This window comes from Neodiprion virginianus, chromosome 3 (assembly GCF_021901495.1).
Source record: "Neodiprion virginianus isolate iyNeoVirg1 chromosome 3, iyNeoVirg1.1, whole genome shotgun sequence".
NCBI lineage: Eukaryota > Metazoa > Arthropoda > Insecta > Hymenoptera > Diprionidae > Neodiprion > Neodiprion virginianus.
The window spans coordinates 19,618,640-19,634,255 of record NC_060879.1 but is presented as its reverse complement, the minus strand read 5'-3'; the positions used below and the strand labels follow the sequence as shown (position 1 = coordinate 19,634,255).

Genomic DNA, 15,616 nt, shown 5'->3' with positions numbered 1-15,616 from the left:
TTGAATCGCGTTTAACAGTATATGTGCCGAAGCAGCCTACCGGAACATAGTTGCGAGATGTGATCTCGCATCGGGCTGCAGACGTGTTCGGGTAGGGTTAGGTCTCCTATATATACGTATACACGCGATACAGGCGTATATGATCTTGAACGAGAGAGGAATGGACTTACACTTGTCCCATTTACGGTTACATTTGCGTTACGCAACGGAGATGCCGCTCGGCTAAGTAACAGCGTGGTCGTTGCACCGACCGAGGTGCGTATAGAGAGATACCTGCGCACAGTTACCTCGGCCCTTCGTACATGATACGAAAAATTACGAGAAAGAATCAAAATTTTTTTAATAATTTATCAGCAATTCTTTAGTATCTAGGTTTTTTCGGGTGTATTTAATGCAATTTAAGTAGGCAGACGAGGCGAGTCTGGATCAGATTCCCATACCGATGATTTTCGATCGATCGTACTAGAAAATGATTTTCGTATTGGTAAATTTATAATTCATTTCACAATTAATTTGTCTTAAGTTCTTGAGGGGGAACTCCAGTGAAATTTTGATTATATACAGAGTTTTTCGTTTTTCAAACGACTAGAAAAGATTTATGGATTGTAAAACCTTTTTCGAAGTCATTGATATCGTACAACTATATAGATTTTAGAGCGTTATTTGAAGTTGTGGTACCTAGTAGGGATGGTTTTCTACTCTTATTTAACATCATCGGTACAATTTGCTCGACATTTTTTAAACGGATTCGTGATTTTTTCCCTCTAACTTGTGATTCAGATGGCAGGTACGGGCCATTCGCTCTTCATCTGACAAGCAGACAGATTTATTGTGATGAAAAAATGAAAAAACTTTTTTCACCTACATTTACATTTCATACTCACGATGTAAACTAATTTTATTATGTCCGTATAAAAATTAAAGTGAAACATTTCTGTCGGTAACCATAATTTCATTTCTTTCGCTTATAAAAACCATAAGGAAGAAAAAAAAATCTATGTAGCTGCTGTGCTGGATAAAGAACTAACTCCCTCAGTAAATAGTCTACAAATTCCTAGCAATCGAAAATTTTTTGTACCGATTTTTCGTTTCACCGATTAACTTTCGTAATTGCGTATAAAACTGATGCGTATTATTCTTTTTTTATTTTCCAGGACGAATAAGTACCTGCAAAAGTCCTCGATAAGCCGAGTCTGCGCTGTCGGAGGATTTTTTATCAGTATACCTGTATTTTTGACTGGTAAGTTAAGTTCGATGTATTAGATATTATCATAATCGCAGTATAATTGGATGCGGTAATTCCTATCTTCACCGTGTGTATATTTGGTAAATTGATGGGGTCATAGGTATCCAGGCATACATAAAGACCCGCAGCATAAATAATTACACTTGGTTGAATGGCGGTGTGAAGACGATATTGTATTCGTGACGCGGAACGCGTAACGCGTAACGCGTGTTCAAACGTAAACGTGACTGAAAAATGAATGGGAATTAGTTAGCATGGTTGCTGCAGTAGAAACGGGATATATGTACATTTGCTTTTCTTTCTTTTCTTTATTTGTTTTTCATTTAATTTGAAGAAGAATCGGGAACATCACCTATATTTTCCAATATTCCGGTTTATTGATTATTAGATAAAAGCTGCCCTTTTAGATTCGTTTAACCATACTGTTGATCAATCAAATTATGCAAACAGTTTCACAAGATCTCTTGGACTTCTCTCCGATCGCTATGTAAGAATTAAATATACTTGGAAATCTCCGCGAAACTTCAAGGAATTCAAAAGATTTTATCTAGATTTCAGAAAACTTGCCAAAATTTCGTAAAATTTCCACGGCGTTGGCATGATTTTAATAAGGTTTTCTAAGATTTTATGGTAGACTTCAAATATTTCCCAACGTTCGGAAAATTTAATAGGATTTTCAATGTACGTGGGTATTACGAGCATATCGTCGAAACCACTTTAAAAATTATTAATCCCTCGGTTTAAGGTATTGCACGTATAATCCGAGAGAAAAATTCCATCTTCGCAACTGTACAATATCATTTCCTCTATAATTTGCTCACTTTTCTCTATATCCATTAATAACAAATATTCATACTAAAGTGTTTAGAGAACACGTAGTTAAATTTTAATTCTAGAAGAATTCCGTATAGGTATTTCCATCGGTTAATTATGATGTCGTAAATATAAAACCGTTATATGTAACCATCGAATGATCAATTACCGTCTATTCTTTTTCTTCTCCCCATGCAGGTATGATACTGTATACGTTTGTACAGTTTCATTCGACACCAGCGATAGTAACGTCGGTGTTTATCGGTCTTGGTATAATATTCTGCGGCTGTGCAATGGTCCATAACGTCTTCGTGTGGCAGAGGGTAAGTCTTACAATAATTTATCACCAATTTACCAATATATCAGTTCCCCTATAACCCCCCACCTCCCTCTGACCCAAGGTAAAGATCATATATCCCGAAGCGTGGCAGCGTTTAATCCGCAAAACGACGCCGCCGACGACCCGCTTAATAGATCCAACTATTATATCTCTATACCAAGAGGAAACGGTGAAACTTAACAGGCCGAATGAACGACTGCGCAAGCGTGAAATAACTCAACTCTATTGGTCGGGGAGATCACGCCGTGGCAATATTTTCATCCGCAAGACAGGGGAGCCAACTTGAGATGTCAAACTCTTCCGCGTCAAGTGGCAAATTGAAATTGTATCGTTTTCAATTAAAAAGCGGTCTAACAAACCTCCTTGATTCGCTACATCAACTATTTGAGATCAGTTTAACCCAAGAAATTTCTCATCGCTTATACGATCTTCGTTTGGCAGCTGTAGCTCGATTAGGCAGGCCGCGTGAAAAGACGAGATTTTGTCCGAAAAAGCTCGCGCATGCGCGGTAAAACGTTCAATCCGCCTGTTTCACCATTTCCTCTCGGTATGTATACAGTCTGTTTACATATCGCGTACTACGGCGTCTATGGCGCCATTGACGGTTAATCATTAATCCCGATTAAACATTACAGAAGTGTAAACCGTAACCTATAATATAAACTCAATGAAAAGGTGAAAGCCATGAAAACAGATAGAAGAAAATAAAAATCAATAACAACATCCTCCCAGCAATAATATTTATTCTTCTCGCAGGAGAAGACGAACGCGATCAAAGCGTTGGCCCGCGAACAGTGTGAGGCGGCTGCACAGCTGCAGAGGCAACAAATCCAGCAGCAGCAACAGCTACAGCAGCAACATCAGCATCACCAGCATCACCAGAAGCATCATCAGCATCAGGGACAGAGTCAGCATCACAGTCAAAGGGGGACTTTGAACCAGTCGGCTTTGAGTTCGGGGAGCCGAGGGGGCCAGAAAACGGTCGCAATCCCGCAGACTCACTCGACGGCCACGCTGCCCGGCACACACGGGAGCCGAGGTCATCCCTATCACCCCCATAACCATCACCATGCCTCGGTTACGCCCGCGGGGGCGCAGAGTCACCTTCAACAGATCGTCGCCGGCTCCCACAGGAACATAGCCACGCCCCCGACCCCCGGGAACCTCTCGCCACCAAGTCCGAGCCACAAACACAACAGGTCGCACGTTCTGGCGAGGGATGTCAGCGGTAGTGTCAGCCCCGGTCTTCCTACCGCGACCCTTGACCTCAGCAGCGCGGCGAACACGAACAGTCCTCACGAGCTGTCGACTCTCGTGTAGTAACGAAATCGAACGCGCCTTGAAATTTGACAAGGTTTTTTTTTGTTTTTTTTTCTCGTTTTTGTCTGAGAACGGCGTACGGAAACGATAATACGTAATTGATTGATTCGGTCGTTGAGAACTCGGTAAATGCCATTTCGAGATACTTTTTTTTCTTTTTTTTTGTTCGTGCAGCGCAATGGTTACCGTTAGAAATTTTTTTGTTCTACTCAATACCGAGGGAAAATTTTATACAACGAATTTTAATCGAAACAAAGACAAAGAATTTCGCAAAATTGATTACGAGTCTATATTGAAATCTTACACGATGCTAGTTTGTTAACTCTAACTGAGTGGTGAAAATTGTAGTTTTTGGAAATGGAAAATTTGCTACCTAAATGTGCAAGAAGTGTGAATGAAGAATTAATGCAACCGAATTTTTATTGGTAAACAATAAACATTTTTTTTTTTTATATAATTTAGAACGAAAATCTTAACTGATTTATTTCACTGATACAGTTTTTTGGCAGCATTTATAATATTACTACGGAAGAGAGCTGATTAACCTTGACGAGTGGCTATCGTAAGAGTCGCGTTTTGGTATAGCGTTTTCCGAGTGAATATAGGTTGATTAATTATTATTTTTCAATGTACAAAACCATTTGAAAGCAAGAGTGAAAGATGAACGAAATGACAGTTTACTCATTCGTCTAGTTGAATCGATCAATTATTTTTATGTAACACTGGTATGGCTTACGCATCGTTCTTTGTCTGCGTTCCGAGCGTAAAGTAATCGTTTTAGCTACAGTACAAGACAAAGCTTTGCAGCACGTAAAAGTGCACTTTCACGTACTAGTACTTAAAAGTGCTCTTTATTGTACTCCGTTAAAGAAAAGAACTTGCAAACCACACTCTTGTTACATAAAGTATCGTAGGCACCATGGAGGCAAAGTCTTTTTCAACTTGCGTATTTGGAATATACGTCTTCGGCTTGCGAACGCGTTCGCATACGATTCATATTGCAAACTTACGCTCAGCGTAAAAAGACCTACTTTGCCTCCTTAGTGTACAATCTACTATTATCTGTGCGGGTGTCTCTCACGAGGAATTCTATTTTAGACACGCTGCAAGTACATTTCGGCTAAGTTGTTTGCCTGCGAGCTATTAAACCATGATACAGTTGAACCTCTTAAGACCAAGGAATTGTACTGTGGTTACGGGGTATTTCATGGAATCTGGTAGAATCTGAAAAACTTGTAACTATCGGGGAATTTTTCATTTTATGAAAAAATCTAGAATTGTTACATTTTTCGAACGGTAAAATATTTTTTTCTCTAAATTCCAGTAGATACCCTCAGTGAATTTCTGTATTTGTAATATCAATACACCGTTCTTGATGTTAATTTGTGATTTATGAGTGTTATATCGGAGTGTTCAGAAAATTTGAAAACCCGTTGAACTTGTGAAATACCGTGAAACTCAGTTTCGAATGGTTTTTGGATCATCGATTTAATTGGAATTGAAATGGAATATCCCTATGTAAAATATCAACAAATTCAGAAAATTCTCAACATGCTGAAAGCTTGCAATGATCATTTGGTAGTCATTTTCATAACTTGCGTTTATTTTTCAACTTTATATCTTTGCACCTCCCTGGAGTTACTAGAGAATTAATAAAGCTCAAATAAAATGCTCGCAACATAATAAATTGTATATCTAATTGCATCTATCGTTGTTGAATGTTCTTCCTGGATTTCGAGAGATTTCGATGAAGAATGTCAAGTCCTGCCAGTCTTAGGAAAATCGTTTCTACTTTGACTGCATCAATGAACAGTAGTCGCGGCGTATTACGGATTCAGACTTTCACCTAATTATACTTCGAAAGCGTTGAATGAATTGGTGCAGCCACACTGCGTACGTTATCAAAAAATTCCCGCAAGAGAAACGCCAGTGTCTTCTAAACGTCTCTCATGCACGTATTAAAGTGTATATATAACCATATTACTTGCGTACTTTAGTATTTGTAGTATAGTATACATAGATTTAGGAACTTGAGCCGTGTCTTGCGATCTATCGCGTGTCTATTTTTGTTACACGTTACTTGAATGCCATTATTGTAGATATATACATATTTAAGACAATCGTAAATAGAAATATAAATACAAACGATCATTGCCACGAATCAAAAAAAAAAAAATTATCGAAAACCTAAAAACGCGAATTGAATTATTTGCTCGCACGTTGTCGGCGTGCAGACGATATATCGAGAGACCCACAATTAAATGTGGGAAAAACAGTCAGTGCCTTAGTAATACAAGTTTGACCTAAAGTTTTGTTCGACACAAACGTTCAAATACAAGCCGTAAAATGAGCGTCAAAATCGAACGGAAGGTTATTGGGGGCATTAGAATTTTTATCTCTTTTTTTATGTATAAAAAAAGACTTTTTAATGTGCTCCATTCATGAATTAAACGTTGCCTGCTGTATAAAAAAACACTTTGAGGGTACTACGATTACCGTTTTCCTCGATAAAAGTGATCGAATACGGCAGTTTCTCTGCAATGATGTTAGCATTTCAATATAAGTAATGATTACCACTCAATGATTATACGAGAGCGAGAATCGTAGTAACAAAACTACAGGCGATACCGATCATTTCCGTGATTGAAATGAATTGCGAAATTTGTTTCGCGGGAGACTTTTATTTCCTTTGTCGAAATGACGGAGTCGCTTGTTTTATTGTTTAACTTTTTAAGATTGTTTTCAACTCTTTGCTAACCCTGCAGAACGCATTTAGAAGCAAAGAGACGAAACTGCGTCATTATATCAGTTTTCAAATTGTGTAACGAAAGTGTAAATATGAGTTTAAGTGCCTTAGGCTTAACGAAGTCCGATTTAAATAATAATTTTCTGCAAAGGATATTTTGGTTCCCATTTTTTGCTATATTTTCGTCTATTTATAGTAGTGAACTGGGCAGGGTAAAAACGAAAAACAAAACAAAAATGAAAATATGTAAATTATACGATTATAACAAATAGTAACAAACAACCGTAATAAAAATACTTATAACAGTAATAAAAATAATAATAGTAGAAATCATTAATATAGGACGTATACGTTTTGCCATTCTGTAAGTAGTGTAGTTATAATTGATCTACCTATATATTTATACATGTATGTAGAATTTATATATTATATAGTAAGGAAGGAAAACAAATAAAGAATGAAGAAATAAATTATTGGGTCCATACACACATTAATGTACGGTACAAAAGTGTTTTAGCTTTCTGTACTATATATACAAAATACATATAATATAAATGAAATACAAGTTGAATTTGTGTATGTATACTCAGCTGTATAATGTAGTTAAGAGAAAATAAATTATTCTGAAATTTTATCACGTGCTATAACTAAGAGGAGAAAAAGTATGGAGTTGAAAATAAGAAGAAATTTGCGAAGTATAAATAAAATAATAAAATCCTCAGCAGATGTACTTCAGGTAAAAGCTGAGGGCACCCTACTCGTTTACATTCAACTGTAAATATTCCGACTAATCCGTAGAGACGTTGCTGAGTCACGCGAGAAACGTCACTTGTTCAATTCAAATTTTTATTTTACCCGTAATAAATCTTGTCCAATTTAAATTCTTCCTTTATCTCTCGGCCTTGACGCTCTGCGTTCACGACTCTGTAGGACTATTACCGGAGTGCCCAAAACTAATCGTTTTAACGCTTCACCGTGTACCTAAACCTCCGGAACTTTATTCCGTGGCTAATTGTAAGGGGATGTCAGGATTTCGAATGACGAAGTCTGAAACGAAGGACAAGGTCACTTTCTTTCAGTTTTCCGAGTTATTCGAATTTAACTCGTTGTTTCACCAACAAATTTGATCATTTGCTGCGAAACATAGTCCTTTCTTACAAATATATAAACAATTCTTGAGAACTAAACAAGTGGAATGTGTCAAGTTTTTATTCCCGGAATTTTGTTTAGAATTATTAAAACTAAAGTCCACCTCATTCGATTTGTGGCGAGCTAATGTCTACATCTCCGGATGTATATTCTATTACATCGAGCTACTTTGTGTTTAAGAAAAATAACATCTTTCGTTTACTGTCGAATGCTTATCATCATTCTCAGGAGCTTATTTTTTAAACAAATAAAATAATTTTTTATTCATGCAATTGACCATTTCAAAGTTGAAGACTATCGTAAGTACAAAAAGAAAACTTATCTCGGAATCGATTTGTACGATCATTTCTAGACTAATTGGACCCTCAGGAACACAAAAAAGACATCAAAGATAGCAAAGGACCAGCAGCAAAGGAATTTGGAAGGAAATCTGTCGTTTTTCGAGTGTAACTCTTCATCCGTTGCTCACAGCTTATTCGGAATTCGCGCAATCGATTCCTCTCGCAAAATTACGTCGATATAGTGCATCAAAGAATTGTTTCAAGTATCATCCGAAATCGTCAAAATTTTCAGCAAAAATCCAAAGTGGTTAGCATTACTTCTTTCGTGATTTTCGGAGCAAAAAATTCCTAGTCTTATTAGTATTTCTTCTGTTACTACATGCGAAAAACAAATATTCGGTACCTGGGAAATCCTAATCTTAACTATTCAAAATCGGTTATAGTCGGATAATTTTTCTTTAAATATAATTATATGTTATTAATAACATGTAGGTATTTATGTGTTTCAGTGGAAAGCTACATTTTTGTTTAAGTTAACGAGTATCCGACGAAACATCATCGCGCAATTCTTCCAAAGAACGTTAGTTTAGGCTTCGTAATTTGATAAGAAAAATTAGAGACTAAGAATTGTAGAAGCTACTCAGAAAATTATACGTATTCAATCAACAAACGTATTAATTGCATCTTCCATGATTTCATTCAATCTTTGTCGAAATTTGTCCAACGCGCAGAAAATCTGATGGTACAAGGAATTCACCGAAAAATGTGACAGTGCCTAAGCTGCTAAATAAAATGCCGTACCATGTGTTCAGTTGCCCGCAGACAGGCGTTTACCATTTGTGGGTGTATGTTGGGTTGCCTATTGTAAGGCGTGTTTATAAGCTCGCCTACGAATAGGCATTCCGAGTTCACTCGAGTATGTTAAGTTGTCCTTATAAAGGCACTCATCGTCAGTACAAACTAAGCTGTACGTTTGATTCTCGACTCTTGTGCTGGAGCTGTTATTTACTTCTCTACAACTTGTAGAATTTACTACGGGATGGAAATACAAACAACGTAGCTACCATTTAAAATGCTCTTGCAAAGAACGAGGTCGGTGGTTTGTCCATAGCAGGAAGATGCGGTGGTTCTTCCTGGAGTTACAGCGGTCTGATAATCCTGAGTGCATGTACGTATGTTTCGACATGAATTGATATACAAATTGACAAACCACAAGTGAGAGAGTTTATTTCATCAATATTCGCTCTTACGCTGTGGTAAAGTTCACCTCCGCAATCCATATAAAAAGAACGAACCGTAAATGCTGCTAAATATTTATTACTACCCCAAAAATGTTCCGCGAGATGGTAAGACCAGTACACGATCGAGGTGGCGCCTTCACGGTATCGCGTTGAAAATTCAATGCACCCCTTGGGCTTCAAATGAAGCGCATTTAAAATTTGTTAGCGAGTCTTGTAGAATGATTAGCGGCGATTCATTTAGTCATTAGAGCGGTCGAATAATCAGATTAACGATTTTACAACGTGGTATGTGCATGTTACTTCGATTAACACAAATTGATGCATTTTCGGAGACAAGTCAAGAGATTGCAAACATTAACTTAGATCAGATCCACATGGAACACTCCATCTATTAGAGATCCATACAGAATCCACAGCTCCACCAAAGTTCCACATCGATGGTCGATCTCTAATAGACATCTACAATACCTATGTTCATATTAAAGCCGGTGATGGATATTCATAGGATGTCTATCAATTTCCATGCACATAAGTCGAGGTACTATAGACATTACAGACAACCGTATCTGAAAGTGAACTTGACCTCGTGGTTTGAATGTTGTGAAAGGATCTTGAATATATAGGTCTTGTATTAACAACAAATATTTTTTGTTTATACAAGATCTGTATATCTGAGATCCTTCCACAACATTATAGACAACCACCAAAGGATGTCCATTGGAGGTGCAATTTCATCTCCACAAAATTCTTGAGAACTTTAATGGAGATCCGTATAGATATCTACTAGAGTTCTACTAGATGTGTAACAAGCGGTCATTGAGATCTTTTATAGAGCTCTATTGTATGTCATTCCGGTTGAAACGAAGAGAAGAATAGAGGTATTGCATATCAATCATACGGATGCCCATGGTATGTCCATTAGACGTAAATGTTCCGTATGGGGATATGATGAATAAAAATTTCAGTTATCGTGATAATTTCATGCCAAAAACATAATTACAGGTGGGTATCAAAACATTCTGTTAAACTGAATTCTTATACCGGTTTAATCAGAAATTATTTATCCACACGAGATCTACATGAAAACCTTTACTGAAACGCGTAGGAGCCATAATTCATTCCGAGATTATCAAATGCAGTTACATGTTTCGAAAACTGGATGCCTTTATCGTGCTTATTCTTATTTACTTATTTTTTATACCGCGGTTTGCAATATGAGAAATAATGTATCGGATATAACGAAATTTTATTATACATGTGTAATGTAATGCTAATTTCTGTGACCCTCAGATGAGGACTCACCGTTGACACTTTGGCGCGATTCTCTAATTATTCTGAACTACTAAATTACAACAAAATGATATACGTTGGGAGCCAGGCGCTTCAGCGTCGAATTTCAAACAACAATACGAAATAATACGATAAATAACTTGAGAACCCGTTATACGCCTGGCTAGGCTCAAGTAATCACACGAACTGGTAGAGATGCGGTATTCAAGGCAGCTTACGATAATTAAAAAATTAAAGAAATAAAGGATAAAGTCAAGTCAGAAAAGTTAACAGGTCAATCAGTCGATTATATTGTTGACTAGGCTCACACATTCGAGTCAGTCAAGTTAGATTACAAACGATAACAAGGATCAATAAGTCAGCAAAAATGGTTCACCAGATTTTCGATGGAATAAAATCAAAACGGTAGCTTTAAACAAAAGACGATAGTTAACAGAGAGAGTTGAGCGCAGGTCGGGTGAGGCGATATGACGCAAGAATTTACTTATGACTACACGTCACTGGCGGACGAGATTTTACGCAATTTCCAAAGAATGACACTACGAGAATTATTATTTTGTTAATCTAAAGCCAGAACTTTACTGTAAATAGATAGATAACCAAGTGACGATAGCACGGAAGATAGCAACAAAAGAGTGAGACAGACTTTACCATAGATTTTAACTCATAAGAAAGATTGACGTTAATTAATAATTTACGAAATCGGTAGTTTAGACGAGAGAATAGGAATTACTGTAAATTGCGAGAGACAATTGACAAGTGCTATCACTAGATAATCAAATCCATAACTTACAATACTTGAAAGAATCGCGATTCAATTTACAGAGGGATTATAAAATATAATTTACGAAAGAACAGAAAATTGCGAGAGTGAGAAATTCAGAGAAGGGTTTGAACGATGAAGAAATACACCTTATTATGATAAAATCAGCGATGATACGCAGAACTTAAATTAACAAATAAGTACGGTATTGCAGAGAAATACAAAGAAAGAATAGCAAGTATGTAAACACAGTACAGAATTGCCAATGGCGATAGAACAAGTACGGTAGTACTTAGCGGCTTAATCTACGCTCAATAGTACACGATAGTAAATAAAATATAACAGGCTATACAAGGAATAAACTATAATGAGCACTACTAGCACAAAACGTCAAGGAGAAAGCAAAGTAAAGATAGCTCAAGATACGATGGAAATTACAGAAGCAGATTAATAGAAATTTACAGATAATCAGTGAGAAATTCACAAATACGAAAGAAATACTTATTCGGTAGTTACGAGGTCGCTCAAAGATACGGAATTAATTAATTATTGAAAGCATGCAGTCACACGACGGCTCAACGCAACTTAAATCCGTGGACCATGATTCACACCGAAACTGGCATCGCTCGATGCAACCAAGAAAAGATAAATAGGATAAGAAAGAAAATATAAATTATGAGCAACTTCGTAACTATACAATAAAAAGGCAGAGGTCTTACCTTACAATTAGCTGGTGACTCCAGACCCTCCAGGCACACAAGCACTGATTCTAATTTGAGATAAACTAATCGGTAGCAAAGAAAAGGGTAAGAAGGAAGGTAATCAAAAGAAAGGAAAGAAGCTAAACGATAGTGGAACCGCGAGAAAACGGTAGCGATAGAACAAATGACAGCGATAGGGGTAAAGGAAGAAGGAAAGGTAACCGAAGGAAATCAAAACAAGAGCAAGGTAGCAGCGAAGCTGTCTCCCGGCGGGTTGAACTTAGAATGCGCAGATTTCAGAATCCGGATCACCGATCTCGCCGGTGACGTCACGTAATTCTCCTTCTACTTGATTGGTCGTTCGTCCCCCACCACAATTGGGTCATCCCCCTTGTGGCGAGTATCGGTTACGATTACGTCGCACATTTTCGAAGATTACTGATAGATGACACGTAATGTCCTGCCCGTGATAAAAAAAAAAAATGGGTGCGTGTACTTATGTACGCGCGTGAGAAGTTATACTTCTTTGGCATCATTAAAAAACAATAAAACAAATAACGGATGTCTTACATTATATTTAAATAATCTATTAAATTTTTGTCACGAACTTTTTATTAAATGTTCTATTAAATTTATTTCTTTATTTTGTAAATATTAAAAAACCAGTAATAAATATTCAACATTGATAATTTAATAATATTTAGTATTAATTATATTAAATAATGATATTTTGATTTATATCAATAAATAATACATACGGATAATTAACCTCAATTATATTGGAGCACTTGAAAAAGTATTTTAGCACAATTTTTTCACTAATATTCACAAATTTTTCGAGACTTAATGAATTCGGTTGAGTGGGCAACTTGAATAATACATACGGATAACTAACCTCAATTATATTGGAGCACTTTAAAAAGTATTTTAGCACAATTTTTTCACTAATATTCACAAATTTTTCGAGACTTAATGAATTCGGTTGAGTGGGCAACTTGAATAATACATACGGATAACTAACCTCAATTATATTGGAGCACTTTAAAAAGTATTTTAGCACAATTTTTTCACTAATATTCACAAATTTTTCGAGACTTAATGAATTCGGTTGAGTGGGCAACTTCATCCTGTTAATTTTGTGTTACAGTGATGCGCGCGCATCTTGAAATTGAATTCGGTTGAGTGAGCAACTTCATCCTGTTAATTTTGTGTTACAATTTTGTGTTACAGTGATGCGCGCGCATCTTGAAATTTCACTCTCATCAGTTTTTCATAACGCGCCTAAAGAAGTATAACTTCAAAAATATGTGTTGGGTTTAACGGATCCAAATTTTATTCCTCGGAAATGAATTTTTTTTTTTGATACGTTTACAGGAAAAGGGTTAGCGAATTGATGAAAAGTTCAGAAATATTTCACAAGAATTCCGTGTATCTCGGTGAACCTCGATTACAGACATTGAATGAAGCGAAGGTTCGAACAGCCAAAGTTGTTATTATAGTATCAAACGTTGGTATTGGGACGATGAACAGATGAATGTTGTGGAAATATAATTGTAAACAAATTTTGAGTTTGAATGTGCGATAAGGAATACTTAATTATTGCATACAGGATGATACGAGAAGCCGACAATGACAAAGACATTACTCTGAACGACTGGTTTTGAGTATGTTATGAATCACCAATATTAGGGTTGTCACTGATCTTGTATTGTAAAATTACCTGATTTTTCAAGTTTTCCTGATTTGCCCGTGATTTACCAGGTGAAACAAGAATCTCCGACGTTTTTAAAATTTTACACGTTTTATGGAATGGCAACACTGATCATATATAATTTATACTTACTTTAGTATCTGAAGTTGTACATAAGTTGGCGTCCTCAGTATCCGATAAGTTCGTTCGATCTTTTGATCGTCATTTAAATCGTACTATTTGAAAGTTAGAAAATATATTTAGACTCAGGACGGTCAATTTTCCGCGCCAAATCGGTAAAGTGTCGAAAATCGAAGGGTATTCAACAGAAACGCATTATATAAACTTTCGTTTTACAGACGTTCTAACATCAAAGGTTTTTGAATCTTCTATTATAGTTATGTTCCGTAGCAGATGCAAATACACCAACACATCTTCGCGATGGTTTTTCTTCCTAGTTTAACGAAACTCTGCAGGATCATACCTAAGCGAAAAATATTCGTAAACCGCGATAATTAGAGTCAACTTTAGAATTTACTCTCATTTGATTCGAGTTAATTATGCACGAGTTTCACGTCGCAGAAAATGATTTCTGGAATTGCGGAAATTTTTATTAGTGTCTTAAAACAAGATGAATAGCAGAATGAAATCAGATTTCTGTATTATTGGACACCTAATATTGATTATATTTAACAAAATTGAATCTCGGAGAAAAATCAACCAAAAATGAACTCCACAAAGTTCAAACTTAAAAAAAATTCGATTAATTTGTTATTATAAAATTGCAATAGCTTTTTTTTTGAATTGAGATTTAGGGTATAGTTAATACGTTATAATCTATCAAAACTTTGGTTAATATTTCAAGCAGCTAGATAATATCCAACAACGGTTAATTCTCAACATATCGTGGTAAAATAGGATTTTACATAATTAACCTCATTACATTGGAACGCGATTATTATTATCGACCTGTGAACAACTTTCGATGGATTTTCTTATTTCGTAATGTTATAATGAGAACTCGTAGGAAATTTATGTCAACTTTTGAATGAAAGTTCAGTAAATACACATTGTGGATAAGATGAAACGGGTTTGTAGTAATAATCGAAATGAATAAGACGTTTGCTGTCCAAATATATATTATAGTGTATATTACGTATACAGTCTAACTTAACTAAAATAAAAGCGATAATATACAACGCCGATATATACAAACTAAAAGTATAAAGTAAAGACGTACTAGTATATTAGTATAACGTGTAATACCTTATAAGATAGGATTAGTAATAAAGAGATAAATGAGAAAGAAAGAGAGAGAGAGAGAGAGAGAGAGAGAGAGAGAGAGAGAGAGAGAGAGAGAGAGAGAGAGAGACAGAGAGAGAGTAAATATTAGCAAATAAAATAGAAAAAGATACACTCGTATTTAATCATATATTATAACTAATTGATTACATAGTATAGTAAATTATTAACGTAATAAAAACAAAAGAGAGCTGAAAGTTCGAGTTATGATATCATTATGTAGACACACCCCATAACCAAAACCGGACCGCCGTTAAACAATCAGCACTTTGAGAAACTCGAACAATATAATATGTATAAGTATTCCGTGTCCAATTATTCCCCAGTCGTTAAACTCATCGGACCCATAATCTTCCGCACATCGTTGCATTCACATAACACATATTTGTATAATAGTTGTTCCATTTCACAGAAATCGCACAATTTTTATTACGTTATTGTTATACCGTGCACAGTTCTTGGTGTACGTTTACTTATTCTCTCCGTCATGTACTACGCATTCATACGTAAGTGCGCATGCAAAACGCATACGTGTTTATAGGTATACATGTAAGCAGTATACTGCGATGTGAGAAACAGCGGAACACTTTAATTACAAACGAATCTCACCTCCTATAAATTTTATAATCTCGCTGCGCTATACGCTACTGTATAAAATACCCTGCAATGTGTGTGCAATTCCGGTTTACATTTTTTATATCGATGCATCACCGAATCACGTATTGAAGAATAGA

The 15,616-nt window shown here is 36.0% G+C and overlaps 1 protein-coding gene across 1 annotated transcript in view; it reads left to right on the top strand.

Annotated features, from left to right (window-relative positions):
- The window catches only part of LOC124301098 (uncharacterized), a 48,581-nt gene extending 41,484 nt beyond the window's left edge, over positions 1-7,097 (top strand). The window contains exons 3-5 of the mRNA XM_046755792.1: positions 1,155-1,240; positions 2,258-2,382; positions 3,156-7,097. Coding sequence (XP_046611748.1) covers positions 1,155-1,240; positions 2,258-2,382; positions 3,156-3,719 — 775 coding nt within the window. The 3' untranslated portion in view covers positions 3,720-7,097. The remainder of the gene's footprint in view (positions 1-1,154; positions 1,241-2,257; positions 2,383-3,155) is intronic.
- The last annotated feature ends 8,519 nt before the right edge of the window (positions 7,098-15,616 follow it).